This window comes from Neovison vison, chromosome 2 (assembly GCF_020171115.1).
Source record: "Neovison vison isolate M4711 chromosome 2, ASM_NN_V1, whole genome shotgun sequence".
NCBI classification, from domain to species: Eukaryota; Metazoa; Chordata; class Mammalia; order Carnivora; family Mustelidae; genus Neogale; species Neogale vison.
This window is the reverse complement of record NC_058092.1, coordinates 180999168-181024314: the sequence shown is the minus strand read 5'-3', so window position 1 is coordinate 181024314 and position 25147 is coordinate 180999168. Positions and strand designations below refer to the sequence as shown.

The window sequence follows — 25147 nt, the reverse complement described above, 5'->3', positions numbered from 1 at the left end:
AATTTACATAGTCCAACTCCCAGGAAGCAATAGTACTTTATTCCTGGGTTCTATACATAGCCCCGTGTATTCAAATCTGTAATTAAAAACCATAGCCTTATTTATCTTTTACTATGCATGTTATGGCTCAAACCTGCTGAGCACAAAATAAATAACACTTTAGAATTAAGAATTCTTAGGTCTACATTCAACAAAGGTGGTATTTTCCAGTATATAGTATCATTATATCTTCCTAGGGTAATATCTATCAACTAATTTATTTGTAACTGAGAGTCCAGATTGTTTGACTATTTGTTTTCCTTAAGAAACATACTCACAAAGAAAGTTCTCCTGAATTTAGGCCATTGCTTCTTCAGTATCTAATTATTATAGTAAGTAGTAGATCACTGTAGTACTTTGCATGCATCAGTGAATATGCTTCAGCAATTAAGGACTCTAGGTCCTGGAGAGTGAAGTAAACATCCAGAACTTTTATGATTTATTGTGACCAAGAAGTAGTCATCTCCAATGTAGTAGAAAATTTTAAATAGTTCTGTTTATAATTATTTGATGGGGAAACATGGTTATTTTTCCTTTCCATTTCCAGATTGAAAATGACATTCTCCTTAAATGCTGACTTTTTTAAAAATGTAATTACTTTTATTAATTTACTCATATAATGTATTATTTGCCCCAGGGGTAAAGGTCTGTGAATCATCAGGCTTACACATTTCATAGCATTCACCATAGTACATACCCTCCCCAATGTCCATAACCCAACCACCCTCTCCACACCCTCTTCCTTCCAGCAACCCTCAGTTTGTTTCGTGAGATTAAGAGTCTCTTATGGTTTGTCGCTCTCCCAATCCCATCTTGTTTCATTTTTTCCTTCCCTACTCTCCACAGCCCCCTGCCCTGTCTCTCAAATTCCTCATATCAGAGAGATCATATGATAGTTGTCTTTCTCTGATTGACTTATTTTGCTCAGCAAAATACCCTCTAATTCCATCCACATCATTGCAAGAGGCAAGATTTCATTTCTTGAAATGTATTCTTCAAATCTTGAAATAGTATTCCATTGTGTATATATACAACATCTTCTTTAACCATTCATCTGTTGATGGACATCTAGGTTCTTTCCATAGTTTGGCTAATGTGGACATTGCTGCTATAAACATTCGGGTGCATATGCCCCTTTGGGTCACTACATTTGCATCTTTAAGGTAAATACCCAGTAGTGTGATTGCTGGGTCATAGGGTAGCTCTATTTTCAACTATTTTCATAGGGAACCTCCTATGTGGTTCCAGAGTGGCTGTGCCAGTTTGCATTCCCACCAACAGTGTAGGAGGGTTCCCCTTTCTCCGCATCCTCTCCAACATCTGTTGTTTCCTGACTGGATAATTTTAGCCATTCTGACTGGTGTGAGGTGGTATCTCATTGTGGTTTTGATTTGTATTTCCATGATGTTGAGCACTTTTCATGTGTCTGCTGGCAATCTGGATGTCTTCTTTGAAGAAATGTCTGTTCATATCCTCTGCCAATTTCTTGATTAGACTATTTGTTCTTTGGGTGTTGAGTTTGATAAGTTGTTTATAGGTTTTGGATACTAGCTCTTTATCTGCTATGTCATTTGTGAATATTTTCTTCCATTCTGTCAGTTGTCTTTTGGTTTTGTTAACTGTTTTCTTTGCTGTGCAAAAGCTTTTGATCTTGATGAAGTCCCAATAGTTCATTTTTGCTCTTGCTTTCCTTGCCTTTGGTGATGTTTCTAGGAAGAAGTTGCTCCTACTGAAGTCAAAGAGTTTGCTGCCTGTGTTCTCCTAAAGGATTTTGATGGACTCCTATCTCACATTGAGGTCTTTCATCCACTTTTAGTCTACTTTTTTGTATGTGGTGTAAGGAAATGGTCCCGTTTCATTCTTCTGTATGTGGCTGTCCAAATTTCCCAACACCATTCATTGAAGAGACTGTCTTTCGACTTTCTTTCCTGCTTTGTCAAAGATTAGTTGGCCATAGAGTTGAGGGTCCATTTCTGGGCTCTCTCTTCTCTTCCACTGATCCATGTGTCGCTTTTTATAGTACCATGCTGTCTTAATGATGACAGCTTTGTAATAGAGCTTGAAGTCTGGAATTGTGATGCCACCAACTTTGGCTTTCTTTTTAATATTCCTCTGGCTATTCGAGGTCTTTTCTGGTTCCATACAAATTTTAGGATTATTTGTTCCATTTCTTTGAAAAAAATGGATGGGATTTTGATAGGAATTGCATTAAATGTGTAGATTGCTTTAGGTAGCATAGACATTTTCACAATATTTGTTCTAATCCATGAGCATGGAACATTTTTCCATTTCTTTGTGTCTTCTTCAATTTCTTTCATATACTTTATAGTTTTCTGAGTACAGATTCTTTGCCATTTTGGTTAGGTTTATTCCTAGGTATCTTATGGTTTTGGTTGCAATTGTAAATTCAAATGCTGATTCTTAATAACTTAAAAAAATCAAGAAAATACTTTTGGTAAACTAATACCTTAAGTTAGTATGGTTCAAATTATCTCCAATATACTTGACTGTTCAGTACTAAGTAATTGTATAGGCTGAATGTTATATCCAAAATTTGACAGATTAAGGAAAAAGATACAAAGATTGAATTGCCCAAACTATAGGCAAAGCTTCTAATTTGAGAAAGACAACACAATTTCATTCTCAGCAGATTTTTTTTTCTCTCTCTCTCTCTCTTCATATATATATACACACACACACACAGAAAAACATAAAATATAATACTAGCTGAAAAATATTAGTATTTTTTACTTTTCCATCTATATATTAGTAATTGAATAGATTATAAAGCTCTCTCTTACTTAGCCTAAATGTGTGGTATAATTGCTACAGTGTTTCATAATGGGCTCTTCAGCTTGGATTTGTTCTTATTTCCCATATTTCCCGTTCTGACTTATAGTTGAAAAAGTCACATAATTAAATCTGAAGAAGTAGCAAAATAGCAAATCATTGAGGATGGTAATTCATTGGAGAGACTGCTGTGTTTATATTTACCTTCTCTAATCTGGGCCCCCTAAAATTGAGTGCTGGATATGTAAAATAGGGAAAACTTTGTGGTCCAGTCCATTGACAGATGATCCTCAGCTTGGAATAGCCCTTGAAAGTTCTTAATATGAAGAGTTAGCCAATACTTTTCTGTGGAATGAAAACCTTATCAGTGCCTCTCGCCTGCTTGCTTTTTTTTTTTTTTTAACCCTGTGATTCCATTGTTTAGTTATAAATAAAACAGAATGAACATATTTTCATCATCCTAGGTACTGATATAAGAGCTCCTTGTAGGGATGGACTTGTTCACTTAGGAGAAGCTTTATTGAGTGTGTAGACCTGCCGGGTAGAAGGAATTTTACACTGAAACCCTAGTTAAATGGAAAGGGGATTCTACTTAACACTCTTCACACACACTGGAGAAATAACATTAAAACTCCTGCTTTGTGGTAATATGAGAAATGTGGATCAAAAATTTATCAAATTAACTCAGTTTTGACTCTAATGAATGTCCCATTACATAGTTAGATAAGTACTCAAAGAAAAGGGACATTATTTTATGAGAGTATATCATCAAGGAAACTGACCTAGATTTGGTAAAGCTTCTCTGAGGAAGTGATGTTTGATGTGAGCTCTATTAGATGAATTAGTTACCTAGAAAAATGTAAGCAAGGAAGAAGAGTAGAAAGTTAGGAGACTAATGTTACTGATGCTAGAGAGATAAACAAGTATCAGATATTTCAAGGAAAGATTTGTAACTTGGAAATATCAGTTTGCAGAGAGCAGCTAGGAGTAGGGTTAAAGCTACTTCAAATGCCCATTGGGAGATAATGGTAACATGGAGTAGTGTTGTGGCAGTGGACACAGTCTCCCAAAAAAGTACTAAGTAAAGAACATTAAGGAAATTTCTTTTCCAGGGATCTCCCAGAGGGAGAGAGAAAGAATGAGAATAAAACAATAAGAAAGGGAGACAGAGCAAGTTATCCTTGACTATTTCAATTATAATTTAATCCTATACCTATACATATGGTCTTTACAAATTTTGGAAGCTTAGGGAAAATATTGCTTTTGTGATCTGGATTTTATATATTCATTAACATTTATTAAATATTTTTGCATGGATTTTCTCCCTTAAAACTATTAAAACAAAATATTTTGCATTTGCCCTGTCTAATGTTTTCTACCTTAGATAAATAAAATAAAAAGCACACAGCAAATAATTTTTGACAATTAAAAAAGGTAATCTTCTAATGCTACAAGAACTCTAGTTAAGGATTTTAGATAAAAACAAGTTGAATCTTGAGAAATTTTAAATATATGGAGGAAATATCTAATTCCAAGCATTCAAAATTGCCAATATATGTTTTTTTTTAGCCAACCCCTTATTATAGCCAACCTCTTATTACAAAACATATTTTGGTGATTAATGACTAACTTGCATTTTGCCATTATGTTTATATGGACTTGAATGTTGAATTAGAAGCAACTGTGTAATGTTATATTATTATTTTATAAAATTCATTTCAGAAAAGGAGATTATTAATTTGGCAAAGTTATCAAATTCTTTTTTAATTTCTCTACTTGGACCAAATGATTTGGAAGGTAAATATTTCTTCTACTCTAAATTTTAAACTATTAAATCCCCGAGTAGCAGATTATAAGGATCCAAAAATCTCTGTTGCCTCTGCTTTTTCATCATTGGAAATTAAGGCAGTTTCCATTACCTAAAGTTGTAATATACATTACTGGTTTCAGATTTTTTTTTTTTAAGGCAAATTTTCTCTTATTTCAGTTTTGTGTTACGAAAGTATAATGTTTCTGTAGATTCGGTTTTTTTATTTAACCAAGGAACATTTTTATAATTAGAATATCAAGTGATTGTTGAGTCTATCAAAATCACAAGTTCTGTGTATATGTGTGTTTGTGTGTTCAATGTTTAAGTTCCCAAAGTACTCTGTATTTTTTTCCCAAACTATCTGTATGGAAACAAATATTCATAAGATGTCTAACTTGGTACTAGGTTAAGTATTAGTTGTTTTTTTTTAGCTAATTAAATTCTGCTAGTGACCTTTTTTTTTTTTTTTTTTAAAGATTTTATTTATTTATTTGACAGAGAGAGACCACAAGTAGGCAGAGAGGCAGGCAGAGAGAGAGAGAGGAGGAAGCAGGCTCCCCGCCGAGCAGAGAGCCCGATGTGGGACTCGATCCCAGGACCCTGAGATCATGACCTGAGCCGAAGGCAGCGGCTTAACTCACTGAGCCACCCAGGCGCCCTGCTAGTGACCTTTGTAATAAGCATTTTATCACCATTACAAATAAGGAAATTGAGGCTCAGAGAGTTAACAGTTTGTCTAAAATCACATAAAACTAATAAGTAATAGAGCTGGTTTAAATGATGAGATCTAATCTTAAATTCCATTTTCCTTTGTCTAACAAAACCTACTTATTGGTAATTTTGTTATAGTATACTAAAAAAGTCAGTTGACATTCTTGTCCTTGCTCATTTATTTATTTGATTTGATAGGTTATCCTACCTTAATAATTAGTATAGAGGAAAGGGAAATAAATTGTTGGATTTTCATGTAGAAATAATTGCCTTTTATAGATCTTCTGGAAAGAATTATTTTTCTTGTTTATTATATTTTCTATGACCTAAATAGTACTAAATTGCATTTTTCTCTTTTTTCTCTAGCAGTATGGTTTAAGACTTAGGAAAGCTCATACTATAATACATAATGGAAATATGTATCTTTCTTTCAAAAAAAGCCATATGCCCCAGAAATCAGCTTGACCCCTCCCTTTATAAAAATTACTTAGGGAGATGATTCAACCTGAATCTAAGCACAAATAAAGAAAGCAAAAGCCATTTCTTTGGAATTAGATCTATTAGAAAAGAAGAAACTTTACCAGTAGAAAATGAAAAATGAAAAGATAATCATGATTTAAAAAACTAAAGGATGAAGAGTTGAGAGGATAGACACAAGAAATCCAAAGGTCATGGGTGGGTGGGTGATGAGAATGCTTCTGCTGCCTTGTCTAAATGGATAGAAAACTCTAACACTAGCCTCCCTGAATAGTTAGCACCACCCTTAGATATACAAACCAAAAAGAGATGGACAAACTGTAACAATCCTACTTAGATTCAGGACTCTGAGACTATTACTTACAGCGTTATTTAAATTAGGTTGATTTCCTGTATGCTTTAATGAATACATGCTTAGTCTTCAGTATATACTAAAAACAACAACAATAAACTTACCGAGTTTTTTACATGTGTATCCAAAGGTGAGCTGAGGCCTCCTGAGAAGCTTTAATGTGAATAATCCTGTCATACCCGGATCATCCTTTCATGGAATAAGGAGATTACAACACTTGTGACACCAAAAGTTGAGGGCAGTCTAATAAATTGTCTACAAACCTATAGGAGTCCAGGACAAGTAATGTATCCTCACCACACCCCTTCCCCAGCCCTAAAATGCCATTTGCATTCAACATAAGGATGTGACTATGGAGATTCACGATGACAAATATTGCATGGCTTACTTAAAATGCAAGGGGAATTTCTCATAAATGAAATATAATAAATGAAATAAATGAAATGAAGACAGAAATGAAAAAAAAAAGTTATCAAAACTAAGGAAATAGGGGGAAACCAGCACAGAAAGTGGGAAACAAATGGTAGCTGAACATCATGTAAGCAACTGAGAAAAGGTTGCGCAGAATTGGGCATTGAATTTGATGTCATTACTGTGATTGTTACAACTCTAAAATTATTATGATCTTACCAATTTAAGTGAATGTCATATAAATTCTCCTCACATATTAATGTAGATGTATTTGAGGTATCATATATCTAGTTATTTTAATTTTCTCTGCATGCTGTGACACTGAGGTAATCAGACCTATAGGTTCTTACACATAACTCATCTTTTTTTTTTTTCACATAACTCATCTTTTTAATCCACAAAGTGCTTTTGTTATATTAACTAAGATTTTTGAGTTTATTTGTATCAATGTCAATGATGAAATATTTCTAAAGAAATAATTCTAAGGATTATTATATCTAATAATCTAAATTAGTTAGATTTATTTTTATTTTTAACTAATTTTTTTCAAAAATCTTTCAAGAGAAGAAGTATATGCATCAAATGATAGCATTAAACCTGTATGTTCAAATCTGATGGAATCTTAGAGAAATCCCTGCGCACAGTGCTGTCCCCCACACTTACCCTAGTCCACACATACCAATAACTTCTGGGAAAATGAGTCCTAGGAGAGTTAGTAAGACTTCTGTGGACAAAAAATCAGTTTGCAGCCAAAGCAAAACTCTAACTTAAGACTCTTGGCACCAATCTAGACTTCCTTCTATAACTTTGCATAAGTTATTCCATCTCTTTGTGCCTCTTGTCTTGCCAGTAAAAAAGGGAATACTGGTAGGACCTTCCTCACTGGGATTAAAGATGTTAATGCAAATTGAGTAGTTAGATTCCTGCCTGGAACATTTCAGGCTGTCAATATTAATCCTATGGTTAGCACATTATTTTGCTATTTGCAACCAAATTTTAGAAATAAAATAGAAATTCTTTCAAAAAAATTGTCACATGTAAAGGGAAGGGGGGAAAAGGGTCACTTGCCTGTACAAGGATTAAATGTAGAAATTTTTAAAGAGCTTCTTTATCTGGTACTGCAATTTTCCCTAAGGAAGCAAAGCCGATGCTTTGTTATCAAGACAGATTTCAGATGAAATATTGCAGTGGAATCTGTGTTAGTTTTATCATTTCAGACTACAGGTAGCTTTTCATGAAAAATGCACAATTTGGCTCTATGACCAGGCTGTGGGGGACTGAAATTCATAATTTTGAGGGCCTTCTTTAAGAAAAATGTATTTTTAGAATGCAAAGATAAATGACAACTAGTTATTAATTTTAAAATGCTGATAAATATAAAAAATCCCAAAATCCAAAAAAATGATATACTATTTATACTATCATTTTTTAAACTATTTTATTTTTTTGAGAGAAAGAGAGAACACAAGTAGTCAGAGTGGCAAGCAAAGGGAGAGGGAGAAGCGAGTACACACTGAACAGAGAGCCCAATGTGGGGCTCAATCCCAGGACCCTGGAATCATGACCTGAATGGAAGGCAGACACTTAACCAACTGAGCCACCCAGGTGGCCCAACATTTGTATCATTATACCACAGACCTAAATCTATGAAACTTTACTTTATTTTCTTCCCTTCCTTTCCTTTTTGTCCTTTCCCTCTCTCTCCTTTGTTCCTTTCTTTTTTCTTTCTGCTATATACCATTCATCACTTCTTAAATGACAGCAATTAATTTTGTAATGTCACTTTCTGCGGAGAAACTAGGAAGGTGATTTAAATTTTGTTTTCGCAGAGGAAAAAAGGGGCATGCAATTAGGGGAAACAAAGGTTCTGTCATAATATGATGGCAATACAAGTATGAACATAGAAAAGGACATATAAAGAGGTGACTCTGATCCCAAAATACTTGTGGCAAATTTTACTAGAACAAGAGACCATGTGAATACATGTCTAGGGCCTCTCCAGTGTCTTAGATAGGCATGTACAAGGGAGAGGCCTTGAAATACAAGCTTCTGAGAACTGAAGGGAGATAAAGAACCTTGAGAAATCCTATAAATCCTAAATATTATGAATCTGGTTTAGATGGATAAGAATTTCCCAATACAAATGAGAGAAAGATGTAATAAAAATACTCTGAGTTTATATTAAAAATGGCAGGGGCTTAGCCTAAGCCATGCTGAGGCCTTGGCCACATATACCAAGTAGAGGTATATACCAAGTAGAGGAGCCTGAAGAAAGTAGAATGGGACCTTGTGAAACTAAACTGGTTTTTCACAGAAGTGCCAGATAATCTGATGTACAAAGTCTAATGCAAGCCAGTATGAACAGGCATCTATGAGGATGGAGAAATAAAGATCATTCAGAAAAAGAATCAGCATCAAATACATACTTTAACAGTGAGCATGGGCAGTGAATGTAGTTGGGATACCAAATACCAGACACAGAGGAAAGGGCTGAGGAGAACTCTCAACATGTCCGGGGAGGGGGGTTCATTTTCTACTCTTGTAACTCACTTAACTCATTTTTTTTTTTTTTTTACTTGCCTGACAAAACCCAACTCAAAAAGTCCCTTTTTCCCTAGGTACCCAAATTGGAAAGGAAGAAGTAAAATTATCATTGTTCACAGATGACAAGATCTTATATTTAGAAAACCCTAAAGGTCTCTCTCTCTCTGTTTCTCTCTTACACACACACACACACACACACACACACACACACACACACAATTAAGAGCTAATGAACAAAGCTGACAAAATGAACAAAAGCAGTGCATTTCTATATACTGACAATAAATAATCTGAAATGGAAATTAAGAAAGCAGTTCTACTTGCAATCGCATCACAAAAAATAAAATGCCTAGGAATAATTTTAACCATGTAAGGGGGTGATTTATACACTGACAGCTATAAAAAAAATGCTAGAAGAAATTAAAGAAGACTTTACTAAATGGAAGGAAATTTTGTTTATGGATTATAAGACTTAACTAACAGTAAGATAAAGCTATTACCTAAAGCAATTTGCAGATTCAATGCAATCCTTCTCAAAACCCCAACAATGATTTTGCAGATATAGGACAAACACATCTTAAATTCATATGGAATCTGAGGCTACCTCAGCTAGTTTAAACAATCTTAAAAAAAGAACAAAGTGGGAGGACTCACATTTCCTAGTTTCAAAAATTATAAACTCTAGTAATCAAATCAGTATGGAACTGGCATGAAACCAGACTTACAGAATTATAGGCCAATGGAATAGACTAGATGGCTCAGACATAAACCTGTGTATATCAGGCTTACCTTATTTTATTATGCTTCACTTTATAGCAGTTCACAGACATTGTGTTGTTATTTTTATGTTTTTATTTATTTATTTATTTTTATTTTTTTACAAATTGAGCGTTTAGGGGAACGCTGAATCAAACAAATCTATTGCCACTATATTTCTAGTGGCATCACCAAGTGGCTCACTTGGTGACTTTGTCATCTTTTGGTAATTCTCACAATATCTCAAACTTTTTTTTAATCATTATTATATTTGTTATGGTGACCTGTGATCAAGGATATTTGACGTTACTAGTTGTAGTTGTTTTGGGGTACCACAATACCCTATATGTCATCTTATATAGATGACAAAGTTAATTGATAAATGTGTCTGTTCTGATTGCTACACAGACTGGCCTTTCCTCGGACTCTCTCCCTTTTCTCAGCCATTCCTGTCTCCTGATATGCAACAATATTTAAATTAGGCCAATTGATTGATAGCCATACCATGGCCACTAAGTTCAAGTGAAAAGGAGAGTTGCACATTTTTCACTTTATATAAAAAATGTTTAAGTTTATGGAGAAAGACATGTCAAAAGTCAAGATAAGCCCAAAGTTGACCTCTTGTGCCAAGTAGTTAGCCAAGTTGTGGATGCAAAGGAAAAGTTCTTGAAGGAAATTAAAAGTCCCATTCCGGTGAACACACAAATGACAGAAAGTGAAACAGCCTTATTGCTTGTAAGGAGAAAGTTTGAGTAGTCTGGATAGATCAAAATGATTACAATATTTCCTTAAGCCAAAACTTAATCCAGAGCAAGGCCCTAACTCTTGTCCATTTTATGAAGGCTGAGAGAAGTGAGGAAGCTACAGGAAAAGTTTTGAAACTAGCAGAGGAGGTTCATGAGGCTTAAGGAAAGAAGTTGTCTCTATGCCATAGAAGTGCAAGGGGAAGCGGCAGATGCTAATGTAGAAGCTGCAGTAAATTATTGTGAAGATTGAGTTTAGACAATTCATGAAGATGGCTATACTCAACGACAAATTTTCAATGTAGACAAAACAACCCTATATTAGAAGTAGATGTCATCTAGGACTTTCATAGTTAGAGAGGAGACGTCAATGCCAGACTTCAAAGTTTCAAAGAGGCTGACTCTCTTGTTAGGGGCTAATGCAGCTGGTGACTAAGTTGAAGCTCATGCTTATTTACTATCCTCCAAATCCTCAGACCCTTAAGAATTATGCTAACATGTTCTGTAAATGGAGCAACAAAGCCTGGATGACAGTATATCTGCTTACAACATGACTTACTGAATATTTAAAACCCATTATTGAGAATTACTCAGGACAAAAGATGCCTTTCAAAATATTACTGTCCATTGGCAAAGCACCTGGTCATGCAGAGCTGTGGTGAAGTACAGTGATATTAGCATTGTTTTCCTGTCTTCTAACACAACCATTCAGTAGCCCATGGATCAAGGAATATCTAACACTGAAGTCTTACTAAGAAATATGTTTCATAAGGCTCTAGCTGCCATAAATACATGATTTCTCTGATGGATCTGGGCAAAGTAAATTGAAATTCTTCTGAAAAGAATTTACCATTTGAGATACCATTAAGAATATTTGTGATTCATAGGAAGAGGTCAAATATCAACATTAACAGAGTTTGAAAGCAGTTGATTCCAGCCCTCATGGATGAATTTTAGGAGTTCAGGACCTCAGAGAAGGCAGTTACTACAGATATGATAGAAATAACAAGAGAACTAGAATTAGAAGTGGAGCATGAAGATAGCACTTGTTGCTTATTTTTTTCTTTCTTTAACTTTAAGAAAATTAATTCTAGTATAGTTAATATACAGTTATATTAGTTAGAGGTATAAAGTATATTGATTCAGCAATTCTATACATTACTCAGTGCTCATCATGATAAGTGTACTCTTGTTCCTCTTTACCTATTTACCCATCCTTCTACCCACCCCCCTCTGGTAATCCTCATTTGTTCTCTATAATTAGGAGTCTTTTTTGGTTTGTCTCTCTTTTGTTTGTTCATTTGTTTTATTTCTTAAATTCCACATATGAGTGAAATCATATGGTATTTGTTTTTCTCTAACTTATTTCACTTAGCATTATACCCTCTAAATCCATCCATGTTGTTGCAAATGGCAAGCATTCATTCTTTTTTATGGCTTTTTTGTGGCTCATTAATATTCCATTGTGTGTGTATATATATATTATACCTTCTTTATCCATTCAACTCTTGATAGAAACTTGGGTTGTTTGCATAATTTAACTAATGTAATGCTATAATAAACATGGCGGGGGGCATACATCTTTTCGAATAGTGTTTTCATATTCTTTGGGTAAAGTACTCAGTAGTAGAATTACTAGGTCATATGATAATTCTGTTTTAATCTTTTGTGGAACCTCCATACTGTTTTCCACAGAGGTTGGACCAGTTCCCATACCCACCAACTTTGCACAAGAGTTCCTTTTTCAAATAAGTTACTTCTTATGGATGACCAAAGAAAGTGGTTTCTTGAGATGGAGTCTACTCTTTGTGAAGATTCTGTGAAGATTGTTGAAATGAAAACAAAAGACTTAGAATATTACATAAAGTTGGTAAAGCAGTGACAGGGTTTGAGAGGATTGACCCCAATTTTTTAAAAAATATCCTGCAGTGGGTAGGTCTATCAAACAACATCACATTCTACAGATAAACTTTTCATGAAAGGAAGAGTTCATTTATGGAGGAAACTTCATTGTTGTCTTATTTTAAGAGATTGATACAGTTACCTCAACCTTCAGCACCTACCATCCTGATCTGTCATCAGCCAAAAACATCAAGCAAGACCTTCTATCAACAATAACATTATGACTCACTGAAAGCTCAGATAATGGTGAGAGTTTTTAAACAATATTTTGTTTTATCTTATTTTTTGAAAGAGAGAGAGAGAGCGTGAATGGGGGAAAGGGCAGAGGGAGAAGCAGGGAGCACTGATGCAGGGACCCCATTGAGCAGGGAGCTTGATGCAGGACTAGATCCCAGGACCCTTGGATCATGACCTGAGCTGAAGGCAAACATTTAATGACTGAGCCACCCAGGTACCTCTTTAGCAATATTTTATAATTAAGGCATGTACATGGGTTTTGTTTTGTTTTTTAGAGATAATGCTACTGAACACTTACACTATAGTATAAGTAGTTCTATTCTTTGCACTGGAAAAAAAAACATTATACTTATTTTGTTGTGGTTTTCTGGAACAGAATCTGTAATATCTCCAATGTATGCTTATATGGTTAAATGGTTTCGACAAGGATGCTAAGACCTTTCAATGGATAAAAAAGAGTCTTGAATAGTACTGGGAAAACTGAATATTCACATGTGAAAGAATGAAGTTGGGCGATACCTGGGTGACTCATTCGGTTATGTGTCTGCCTTTAGTTCAGGTCATGACCCTAGGATCCTGGGATTGAGACCCACACTGGGCTTCTTGCAGGGAGCCTGTTTATGTGCATTCATTCTCTCTTTCTCTCTCTCTCTGACAATAAATTAATAAAATCTTAAAAAAATGAAGTTGGACCTTATCTTGCACCATCTCCAAAAATGAATTAAAAATGGATCTAAGGCCTTAATATAATAGCTGAAACTGCAGAATTCAAGAAAACATAGGACAAAAACTTCATGATATTAAGTTGGTAATGATTCCTTGCATATCAGACCAAGAACACAGGAAAATAAAGAAAAAAATAGATCAATTAAGCTTTATTAAATGAGAAACTTTTGTGCAGCAGAGGACACTACCAAGGGAACAAAGAGGCAAACCATAGAACGGGAGAAAATATTTGTAAATCATATATCTGAAAAGAGTTTAATATAAAAAAAATTTAAAATCCCTAAAACTCAACAACAACAAAAGAATTCAATTTAAAAAGGAGCAAATGTTCTGAATAGATACTTTTCCAAAGAAGATATACAAATGTCCAATAAGCCTAAGGAAAGATGCTTAACATCACTTGTCATTGGGAAAATAAAATCAAAACCACAATGAGATACCACTTCATACCCATTATGATAGATATATTTTTTTAAAAAGACAGAAAATAAGTGTTGGCAAAGATGAAGAGAAAATGGAACTTTTGTGCTTTGTGAGAAAGTAAGAACCTGCAGCCATTGTGGAAAATAGTATAGTATTTCTCATAAAAATTGAATATAAAATTATCATGTGATTCAGCAACTTTATTGCTGGGTATATACTTAAAATACTTGAAAGGCAAGACTCTGACCACATATTTATGTATCAGTGTACATAGTAGCATTATTCACAATAACCAAAAGTAGAAAAAGAAACAATTTTCATAAATAGAAAAATGGATAAGCAAAATATGGTATGTACATATGGTGGAATACTATCCAGCCTTAGAAAGAAATGAGGTTTTGACACATTCCTCAACATGGATGAACCTTGAGGATATTATATGAGGAAAAGCTAGACATAAGAGGTCAGATATCATGATTCCATTTCAATGAGGTACTTAGAATAATAGAATAGTCAAATTTGTAGAAAAGAGAAAGTAGATGGGTGTTTTAGGGACAGCTTTTACATACAGTAATAGCTATGACTGACATGCTTAGTGTACCAAGAAGCAAAGATGAATACAACATGGTCCTACCTATGAAAGAGGCTCATATGAAGCAGACATGTGTAGAAACACTCATGCAGTACCATAAGTATTTCATTATATGAACAAACAGCTTTTAAAACACAGAATACAATTCAGTTATCTTGTTATAGGGAATAGGACAGGTTTCACAGTACATAGTAACATTTCAGCAGGTTTTTAGAGATAGGAAATATTTCCTCAGATGGACCAGAGCAGAAAAATGAATGGAACAAGGATGTTAAGGAAGTTTCAGTTGTAAAGGAAAAGCCATAGTGGTGTAAAGATACATAGTATCACCAGGAAATGGAGCTTAAGACAGTATTGCTGGAATATAGGCTAAAATGGGGGTTGGGAGGTAATTTTTTCAACACATTGAACTGTAGGTAAGAACCTGCTTGTGGAGGTTTTTAGACTATGATTTGGAATGAAATGGAATTCAGATTTTATTTTTAGTCAACTAGGATTCTACCAAAGGTTATCAGCAAGAGAGGGTAACTTCCTCATTTGAGAAAGAAATGTGCTTGAAGCAGGGAGAATGGCTTGGAGTAAAACTGGAATTAGCTAACTCTTTAGGAGGTCACTAAAATAGTCCTATTAATATGTAATAAGCTCCTGAAGTTAAAGAGACTCAGACATGAGCTGACTAGGGGATTCACAGAGTTAGGGGTGGTTCTGACAGGTACACATCTCAACCATAATCTGAAGGAGAATGCTTCAGAAAGCAACATAATGTATTGAATTCACTTTTAGTTATGCATGAAGAGGATTTAAGAGCTGTTTTTTTTGCAGTACGTGGGTGGCTCAGTGGGTTAAGCCTCTGCCTTTGGCTCAGGTCATGATCTTGGGGTCCTGGGACTGAACCCCACATTGGGATCCTTCCTCAATGGGGAGCCTGCTGCTTCCTCTCTCTGCCTGCCTCTCTGCCTACTTGTGATCGATCTCTCTCTCTCTCTCTGTCAAATAAATAAATAAATAAATCTTAAAAACAAAAACAAACTATCTTTTACCCCCCTCTAGAAATATAGCTAAAATGCTAGGAGTGTGACATTCAAATGACGATTTCTTCTGCCTTACATAGGGTTAGCACATCTTCTGAATTTTATCTGCTATTACATTTAAGCTAGATATCCAGAGTCAAGTAGGATAAAGTTTTCTCATAGTGTGCACTGTTGAATCAGATAAATTGGATCAGAAGTAGAACTGAAAATGTCCTTAGAAAATATAGCCTGTCTCATATTCATGACTCCGTATTTCCACTGAGGGTTCCACACCAGTATGCCTCTCTGTGAAGACATAATTTCAGCACAACCATATGTGTACACAGTTGTCCAATTGCAGGGACAATGAAACACCAGAGACCAGAGCCTTTGCAGTTTACACAAATGTACATTGTAAGTTAATAGGTTAATAAAATTCTAAAACTAAAGTCAAAGAATATTGCACAATGGTTATTTCTAAAAGCAGTGTGTGTTTCCTTAATATTCAATATGTTCCTCTTTCATAAAAAAAGAAATAAAAGGAGAGAATATCAACATAATATTTTTAAGCAACCATTTCCTCCCCTCCTCTACTTCTAAAAATTCGTTGAAAGTCATTTAAGTAAGGTGCAGCCGTTAGGTTACTGAGCAGAAAATGTTTCTTTTTTATTCTTATTGCCATCATATTTTGGTGAAATCTGAATCCTGTGTCCAATATTCTGTTACACCATTGACTCCTGTTTTCCAAATCCAAAAGCTGTTTTAGTCCTCATTATTCTTGACTCTTCTACAGCATTTATCCTTTCAAAAAGGTGTTCTTCCTCATCTCTTTAATACCTTTGGTTTCTGCCTCCTTCTTGATGATTCCTTTTCTCATCTTTATCACTTGCAGTTTGCATTTTCCTCCTATATGTTGGAACTTCCCAAAGGTATATTCTCTTCTTCTTACCATTGCCCTGATTTTCTTCCAACTCTTATTACTCTCTCTTCTCTGCTGAACATTCCCTAGGAGGTAAGGTTAGGCACTGTCTTGCTTCTAAGCCATTGTGCATTTTATTGCCCCTTCCTAAAGGAATATCACCTTATACTAATTTCTACTTATTTTTCAGATTTGAGGCCTTTGGAAACCTTTCTCATGTGTTACAGGGCATCTTATGATACTTTTACAATAGCCTCCGTGTTAAAGCTCTTATATATATGGCATTGGTTCTCAGAATCAGAGTGCCAGGCCAGTAGCCACACTGTTACCAGCAAACTTGTTAGAAATGCCAATTATGAGGTCCCAAAGAACATCAGCTGAATTAGAAACTCTAGGGTGTGGCTCAGGAATTTGTGTTTTAACAAGCCCTCAAAATGATTCTGATATAGGCTAAAGTCTGAGAATCACTGAAGTATTACAATTGCCTGGCTTTTGGCTGAGTTCCCTACTTGATTATGGGCTGTTTTAGAAACTATGGTGGACTCTCAGGGTGCCTGGGTGGTTTAGTCGGTTCAGTGCCAACTTTTGGTTTCAGCTCAAGTCATGATCTCAGGATCTTGGGATGGAGCCCTACATGGGGCTCTGTGCTCAGCAGGGAGTCTGCTTGAGATTCCTACCCTCTGCCCATCCCCCTGCTCCTGCTGGTGAACTCCCTTTCTCTCTCTCTTTCAAATACAAAAATAAAATCTTGGGGTATCTGGGTGGCTCAGTGGGTTAAGACGCTGCTTTTGGATCAGGTCATGATCCTAGGATCCTGGGATTAAGCCCCACATTGGGCTCTCCGTTCAGCAGAGGGCCTGCTTCCCCCTCACCCTCTGCCTGCTTCTCTGCCTACTTGTGATTTCTCTCTCTGTCAAATAAATAAATAAAATCTAAAAAAAATAAATAATATCTTGAATAAGAAGAAGAAGAAACAGCCCCAGCCACAGCAGCAGCAGCAGCAGCAGCAACAACAACAACAAATATGGTGGAATCTTTTTGATAGTGATGACAGTGGCCAGTGTAGAATCTGCTACATTATTGTTACATAAAACTAATTTCTTTCACTGCATAGACAAATACATGGGTAAATAAATGACAACTTTTTTATGAGGTCCAATTCTATATCTCAGGTAACTGTGACTTGTGGGAGAGCCAAGTCACTTCAAAGCCAACCTAATAGGAAAGTTGATATCTAATACCCTCATCAACACTGTCCTCCCAAACAATTGAACATGTTTGTTTCTCTGATACTGACTGACTTTTTTTTAACTCTCTGAACTCTCCTTTTCCAACAATGCTAAGATTATTTTCCCCATTATTGATGGAAAAACCTTAGTAATCATCTTCCCTTGAAGAATAGCTTCATTTATTCTGAGTATACAACTAAAAGGTATACCATAAAAAATCTGAAAAATTCAGTTACACACACAAATAAATAAAAAGCACTGGAAATTCCACCCCACTGAGAGAACCAATGTTAATTGGGGCATGTATTCATTTAACTTTTATCCCTAGCATATTTGCATTTCAGTGTTTGCTGTGGAACATAATATTTTGTAATCTACTGTTACTGCACTATGTTGGATGTATTTTCATGTCCTTAGAAAGTAATTTCCCACAGATTTCTTAATGGCTGCATGATATTTTGGCAGTAATTGACCTATCCTCATCTTTCCTTAATTCATTGGAAGTTCCAATCAAAACCTTTTCATTACCTCCACCCTTGATGTCCAGGCTCTATCTAACTCCCAGAACCTCTTGCAGTAGCCTCCATTGCCAGATGAATTCTTCCAAAATTTAGTTCTGAGCAAATTGCTTGAAAGTCATAATGACTCTCCAGTGCCTTCCAAATAAGGGCACTGTCCTGAGCAGGATCACCAAGTTCTCCTGTTGATTTCTTTTGTACACCCAGTCTCTAGGTAAGACTGCTCATCATTCTCGCAGTATTTTCTCTGTTTACTCTCCTTTTGAATTTTGCCTCTTCTCTGTCCCATCATTCTTTTTCAATGACGATTTAACCTAAATGGCCAATTTAGTGGGAGTCCTTACTGCAATCACCAACTTCCTACCCTCACCACTGCTTCATTCCTTATCCCCCTTCTTATATATTTTTCTCCTTGGTTCTTAAAACTATCTAACAGATCATATATTTTGCTTATTTAACTTGTTAATTGCTTCTGTGCTATAACTGTAATAAAGGTTCCATGAAAGCAATGATTTTTGCTGCTGTCTTTTTATTTCTATATCCTTAGAATCTAGAACAATGCTTAATACATGAAAAGCAATCAGAATATGTTTGAGGTCTGAACAAATGAATGAAATAATTAATTAATTAGTGAATTAATAATGAATATTCACTCGCAAAATTCTATAAGACCTCAGGGGAGCCAAAGCTCTTATTCCAGTGTTTTGCATATATTCACATTGTACAATGTGAATTCAAATGACTAGTTAACATGTTACTCTTCCTTGAAATCTTTCTTTAAAACTTCTGCTGTCTAAAGACTATTGACCATTATTTGTGGTTATGACATTTATTGCATACTGAACTGAGTTGTGTATTGCCCTTCCCATTGAGTAATAAGTTCCTTACAGGCAGAGACCAAATGTCTTTGTAGCTCTTGCAGTTCTTAGTGCATCGATACTCAATAAATAGCTCTAAAAATGATTAAATTTTTGCCACAAATAAAATTAAGTTTTTACCAAAAGTGAAGAGGGAGTTACAAGGGGATTTTTGCCATTTTCTCTGTTGTTAAAGATATATGTATTTTCTATTTTAAAGAATAGCTGTTATCTCCATAATTGTAACTATTTCCAAAGAAATCATTATGTGAACATTCTACATCTTTGCAGATCATTAATGCTGCACTTGCTTTGGCGGCAAGACCCAAAAGTCAAGTGGTCAAAAAAACCATGGAAATGTATAAGCACACGTGGGAGAATCATATCCATGTCCTCACCGAAGCTGTAGATGACATAACAAGCATTGATGACTTCCTTGCTGTATCTGGTATGTTTTTGATCTTTTAATTTATATATTTAATCTTGTCAATTTTCTGAAACAGGATAATTCTGAATATAATTAATTTTATGCAGTATAATGAGACTCTTGTTAATGATCATCTTTCTCAAAGCAAAGTATTGTTATTTGTGATCTACTCTAGGATAATGAGCCTCAAGCTTGCAGTCCTTACAACTCAACAATTTACATTGTGTCTCTAAAAGAAACTCCTATTCATAGACAAAGCATAATTGAAAATAGTAGCTGGAAATCTTAGACATTTTCTAGCTTTTTGAATAAATAATCATTTCCCCTCTACTATATTTCTATCTTTTGATTTCTCTGTACTTCTTTTCCAACAGAATTTTTCTGCACTAGAAAATTTAGATAGATAGACACAACAGGAAAAGTCTTCATTTATTTGAGATAGAATATGTACTTCAGCTTCCAGTATATGTATTTGAATATTGGTGATCTAAATAATCAAATAAGTCTAAACATCTGACTACATCAGTTACAGATGGGCTTGAAATTCCATGTCAAACCTACATGATTCTTTTATCACAGAATAGAATAGCATCCCATAGGATTATGAAATTACTCTCAGAAGCATAACTCTGGTTTTGATTATATTGTTACAACAGCAAAGAACTAAATACTTCTAAATCTTTTTTTTAATTTTCTTAAAAATTAAGCTTCATATTATAATAAATTACATTTTGGGGAAACTGGTTGTCTCAGTTGTAGGAGCATGCAACTTGATCTCAGGGTTTTGAGTTTGAGTTCCATGCTGGGTGTAGAGATTATTTAAATAAAAACTTTAGGGCACCTGGGTGGCTCAGTGGGTTAAGCCGCTGCCTTCGGCTCAGGTCATGATCTCAGGGTCCTGGGATCGAGTCCCACATCGGGCTCTCTGCTCAGTGGCGAGCCTGCTTCCCTCTCTCTCTCTCTGCCTGCCTCTCCATCTACTTGTGATTTCTCTCTGTCAAATAAATAAATAAAATCTTTAAATAAATAAATAAATAAATAAAAACTTTAGGGTGCCTGGATAGCTCTACGGTTAAATACCTGCTTTCAGCTCAGGTCATGATCCTGATCCTGATCCTAGGGTCTTACAATTGAGTCCCTCATTGGGCTCCCTGCTCAGAAGGGAGCCTGCTTCTCCCTTTGTCTCTGCCCCTCCTCCTGCTCATCCATGTTCTCTCTATCTCCATCTCTTTCAAATAAACAAAATTAGAAACAAAATATTTTTTTAAATTATTTTTTTAAATTATTTTTATTAACATATTATGTATTATTTGCCCCAGGTGTACAGGTCTGTTAATCATCAGGCTTACACTCTCACAGCACTCACCATATCACATACCCTCCCCAAAATCCATAACCCAACCATCTTCTCCATACCCCCCTCTCCCCAGCAACCCTCAGTTTGTTTTGTGAAATTAAGAGTGTCTTGTGGTTTTTCTCTCTCCCAATCCCATCTTGTTTCATTTATTTCTTCCCTCACCCCACAACTCCCCACTCTGCCTCTCAATTCCTCATATCAGGGAGATCATATTATAATTATATTTCTCTGATTAATGTATTTCACTCAGCATAATACCCTCTAGTTCAAACCACATCTTTGAAAATGGCAAGATTTTATTTCTTTTGATGGCTGCATAGTGTTCCTCTCTCTCTCTCTCTCTCTCTCTGTATATATATATATATATATATAACATATATATATATATATATATATAATATATATATATATATATGATCTCCTCTTTATCCATTCATCTGTTCATGGACATCTAGGTTCTTTCCATAGTTTGGCTATTGCAGACATTGCTGCTATAAACATTCAGGTACATGTGCCCTTTCAGATCACTACATTTGTATCTTTAGGGTAAATACTCTGTAGTGTGATTGCTGGGTCATAGGGTAGCTCAATATTCAACTTTTTGAGGAACCTTCATGCTGTTTTCTAGAGTGGAACCAGCTTGCATTTCCACCAACAATGTAGGAGGGTTCCCCCTTTTCCACATCCTCTACAACATCTGTCATTTCCTGACTGGTTAATTTAAGTCATTCTGACTGGCACGAGGTGGTATCTCATTGTGGTTTTGATTTGTATTTCCCTGATGCCGAATGATATTGAACACACTTTTCATGTGTCTGTTGGCCATCTGGATGTCTTTTCAGAAATGTCTGTTCATGTCCTCTGCCCATTTCCTGATTATTTGTTCTTTGGGTGCTGAGTTTTGTAAGTTCTTTATAGATTTTGGATACTAGCCCTTTATCTGATATGTCATTTGCAAATATTTTCTCCCATTCTGTCAGTTGTCTTTTGGTTTTGTTAACTGTTTCCTTTGCTGTGCAAAAGCTTTTGATCTTGATGAAGTCCCAACAGTTCATTTTGCCCTTGCTTCCCTTGCTTTTGGCAATGTTCCTAGGAAGAAGTAGTTGCTGTGGCTGAGGTCAAAGAGATTGCTGCCTGTGTTCCCCTCAATGATTTTGATGAATTCCTTTCTCACATTGAGGTCGTTCATCCATTTTGAGTCTGTTTTCGTGTGTGGTGTAAGGAAATGGTCCAGTTCCTTTTTTTTGCATGTGGCTGTCCAGTTTTTCCAACACCATTTGTTGAAGAGACTGTCTTTTTTCCATTGGGCATTCTTTCCTGCTTTGTCAAAGTTTAGTTGACCATGAGGTTGAGGGTCTCTTTCTGGGCTTTCTATTCTGTTCCATTGATCTATGTGTCTGTTTTTGTGCCATTACCATACTTTCTTGATGATGACAGCATTGTAATAGAGCTTGAAGACTGGAATTGTGATGCCATCAACTTTGGCTTTCTTTTTCAATATTCCTCTGGGTATTTGAGGTCTTTTCTGGTTCCATATAAATTTTAGGATTATTTGTTCCATTTCTTTGAAAAAAAAAGATGGTATTTTGGTAGGGATTGCAGTAAACATGTAGATTGCTTTAGGTAGCATAGACTTTTTCACAATATTTGTTCTTCCAATCCACGAGCTTGGAACATTTTTCCATTTCTTTGTGTCTTCCTCAATTTCTTTCCTGAGTACTTTATAGTTTTCTGAGTACAGAATTTTGCCTCTTTAGTTAGGTTTATTCCTAGGTATCTTATGGTTTTGGGTGTAATTATAAATGGGATTGACTCCTTAATTTCTCTTTCTTCTCTCTTGTTGTTGGTGTATAGAAATACAGCTGATTTCTGTGCATTGATTTTACATTTGACACTTTACTGAATTCCTCTACAGGTTCTAGCAGATTTGGAGTGGAGTCTTCTGGGTTTGCCACGTAAAGTATCATATCATCTGCAAAGAGTGACAGTTGGACTTCTTCTTTGCCAATTTGGATGACTTTAATTCTTTTTGTTGTCTGATTGCTTAGGCTAGGACTTCTAGTACTATGTTGAATAGCAGTGGTGATAATGGACATCCCTGCCGTGTTCCTGACCTAAGTGGAAAAGCTCTCAGTTTTTCTCCATTGAGAATGATATTCGCTGTGGGTTTTTCATAGACGGCTTTGATGATATTGAGGTATGTGTGCTCTATCCCTACACTTTGAAGAGTTTTTACCAAGAAAAAATGCTGTACTTGTCGAATGCTTTTTCAGCATCTATTGAGAGTATCATGTGGTTCTTGTTCTTTCTTTTATTAATGCATTGTATCACATTGATTGATTTGTGGATCTTGAAACAACCTTGCAGCCCTGGAATAAATCCCACTTGGTCATGGTGAATAATCCTCTTAATGTACTGTTAGATCCTATTGATTAGTATTTTGGTGAGAATTTTCACATCTGTGTTCCTCAAGGATATTGGTCTGTGATTCTCTTTTTTGATGGGATCTATTTCTGGTTTTTGGATCAAGGTAATGCTGGCCTCATGAAATGAGTTTGGAAGATTTCCTTCTACTTCTGTTTTTTTTTGGAACAGTTTCAGGAGAATAGGAATTAATTCTTCTTTAAATGTTTGTAGGATTCCCCTGGGAAAGGTTTTGACCCTGGGCTCTTGTTTGTTGGGAGATTTTTGATGATTGCTTCAATCTCCTTACTGGTTATAGGTTTGTTCAGGTTTTCTCTTTCTTCCTGGTTCAGTTGTGGTAGTTTATATGTCACTAGGAATGCATCCATTTCTTCCAGACTGTCAAATTTACTGGCATATAGTTGCTCATAATATGTTCTTATAATTGTTTGTATTTCTTTGGTGTTAGTTGTCTCTCCTCTTTCATTCATGATTTATTTGGGTCCTTTCTCTTTTCTTTTTGATAAGTCTGGCCAGGGGTTTATCAATCTTATCAATTCTTTCAAAGAACAAGCTCCTAGTTTCATTGATTTGTTCTACTGTTGTTTTGGTTTCTATTTCATTGATTTCTGTTCTGATCTTTATTATTTCTCTTCTCCTGCTGGGTTTAGGCTTTGTTTGTTGTTCTTTCTCCATATCCTTTAGGTAGGGTTAGGTTGTCTATTTGAGACCTTTCTTGTTTCTTGAGAAAGGCTTGTATCGCTGTATATTTTCCTCTCAGGACTATCTTTGCTGTCCATAGATTTTGAACAGTTGTGTTTTTATTTTTATTTGTTTCCATGATTTTTTTCAACTCTTCTTTAATCTCCTGGTTGACCCATTCATTCTTTAGGAGGATGCTCTTTAGCCTCCATGTATTTGGGTTCTTTCCAAATTTCCTCTTGTGACTGAGTTCTGGCTTCAGACCACTGTTGTCTGAAAATATGCAGGGAATGATCCCAATCTTTTGATACTGGTTGAGACCTGAATTGTGACCCAGGATGTGATCTATTCTAGAGAATGTTCCATGTGCGGTAGAGAAAAATGTGTATTCTGTTGCTTTGGGATGGAATTTTCTGAATATATTTGTGATGTCCATCTGGTCCAGGGTGTCATTTAAGGCCGTTATTTCCTTGTTGATCTTTTGCTTGGATGATCTATCCATTTCAGTGAGGGGGATGTTAAAGTCCCTGACTATTATTGTATTATTGTCTATGTGTTTCTTTGATTTTGTTATTAATTGGTTTATATAGTTGGCTGCTCCCATATTGGGAACATAGATATTTAATATGTTAGATCTTCTTGTTGGACAGACCCTTTGAGTATAATATAGTGTCCTTCCTCATTTTTTATTATAGTCCTTGGCTTAAAATCTAGTTTATGTGATATAAGAATTGCCACCCCAGCTTTCTTTTAATGTGTATTAACATGATACATTGTTTTCCACTCACTCACTTTTAAATCTGGAGGTATCTTTTGGTCTAAAATGAGTTTCTTATAGACAGCATATTGATTTTTTTTTTTAATCCATTCTGATACCCTGTGTCTTTTGATTGGGGTACTTAGCACATTTACATTCAGGGTAACTATTGAGAGATATGAATTTAGGGCCATTGTATTGCCTGTAAGGTGACTGTTACTGTATATTGTCTCTGTTCCTTTCTGGTCTACTACTTTAAGGCTCTCTCTTTGCTTAGAGGACCCCTTTTAATATTTCCTGTAGAGCTGGTTTGGTGCTTATAAATTCTTTTAGTTTTTGTTTGTCCTGGAAGCTTTTTATCTCTCCTTCTATTTTCAATGATAGCCTAGCTGGATACAGTATTCTGTATTGTATTATTGTTCTGAATATATCATGCTAGTTCTTTCTGGCCTGCC

The 25147-nt window shown here is 35.4% G+C and overlaps 1 protein-coding gene across 3 annotated transcripts in view; it reads left to right on the top strand.

Annotated features, from left to right (window-relative positions):
* The window catches only part of LOC122900720 (catenin alpha-3), a 1358242-nt gene that overhangs the window by 787836 nt on the left and 545259 nt on the right, over window positions 1–25147 (top strand). For all 3 annotated transcript variants that reach the window (XM_044239621.1, XM_044239620.1, XM_044239622.1), the window contains one exon: window positions 19338–19494. In XM_044239621.1, the coding sequence (XP_044095556.1) occupies window positions 19338–19494 (157 nt within the window). The remainder of the gene's footprint in view (window positions 1–19337; window positions 19495–25147) is intronic.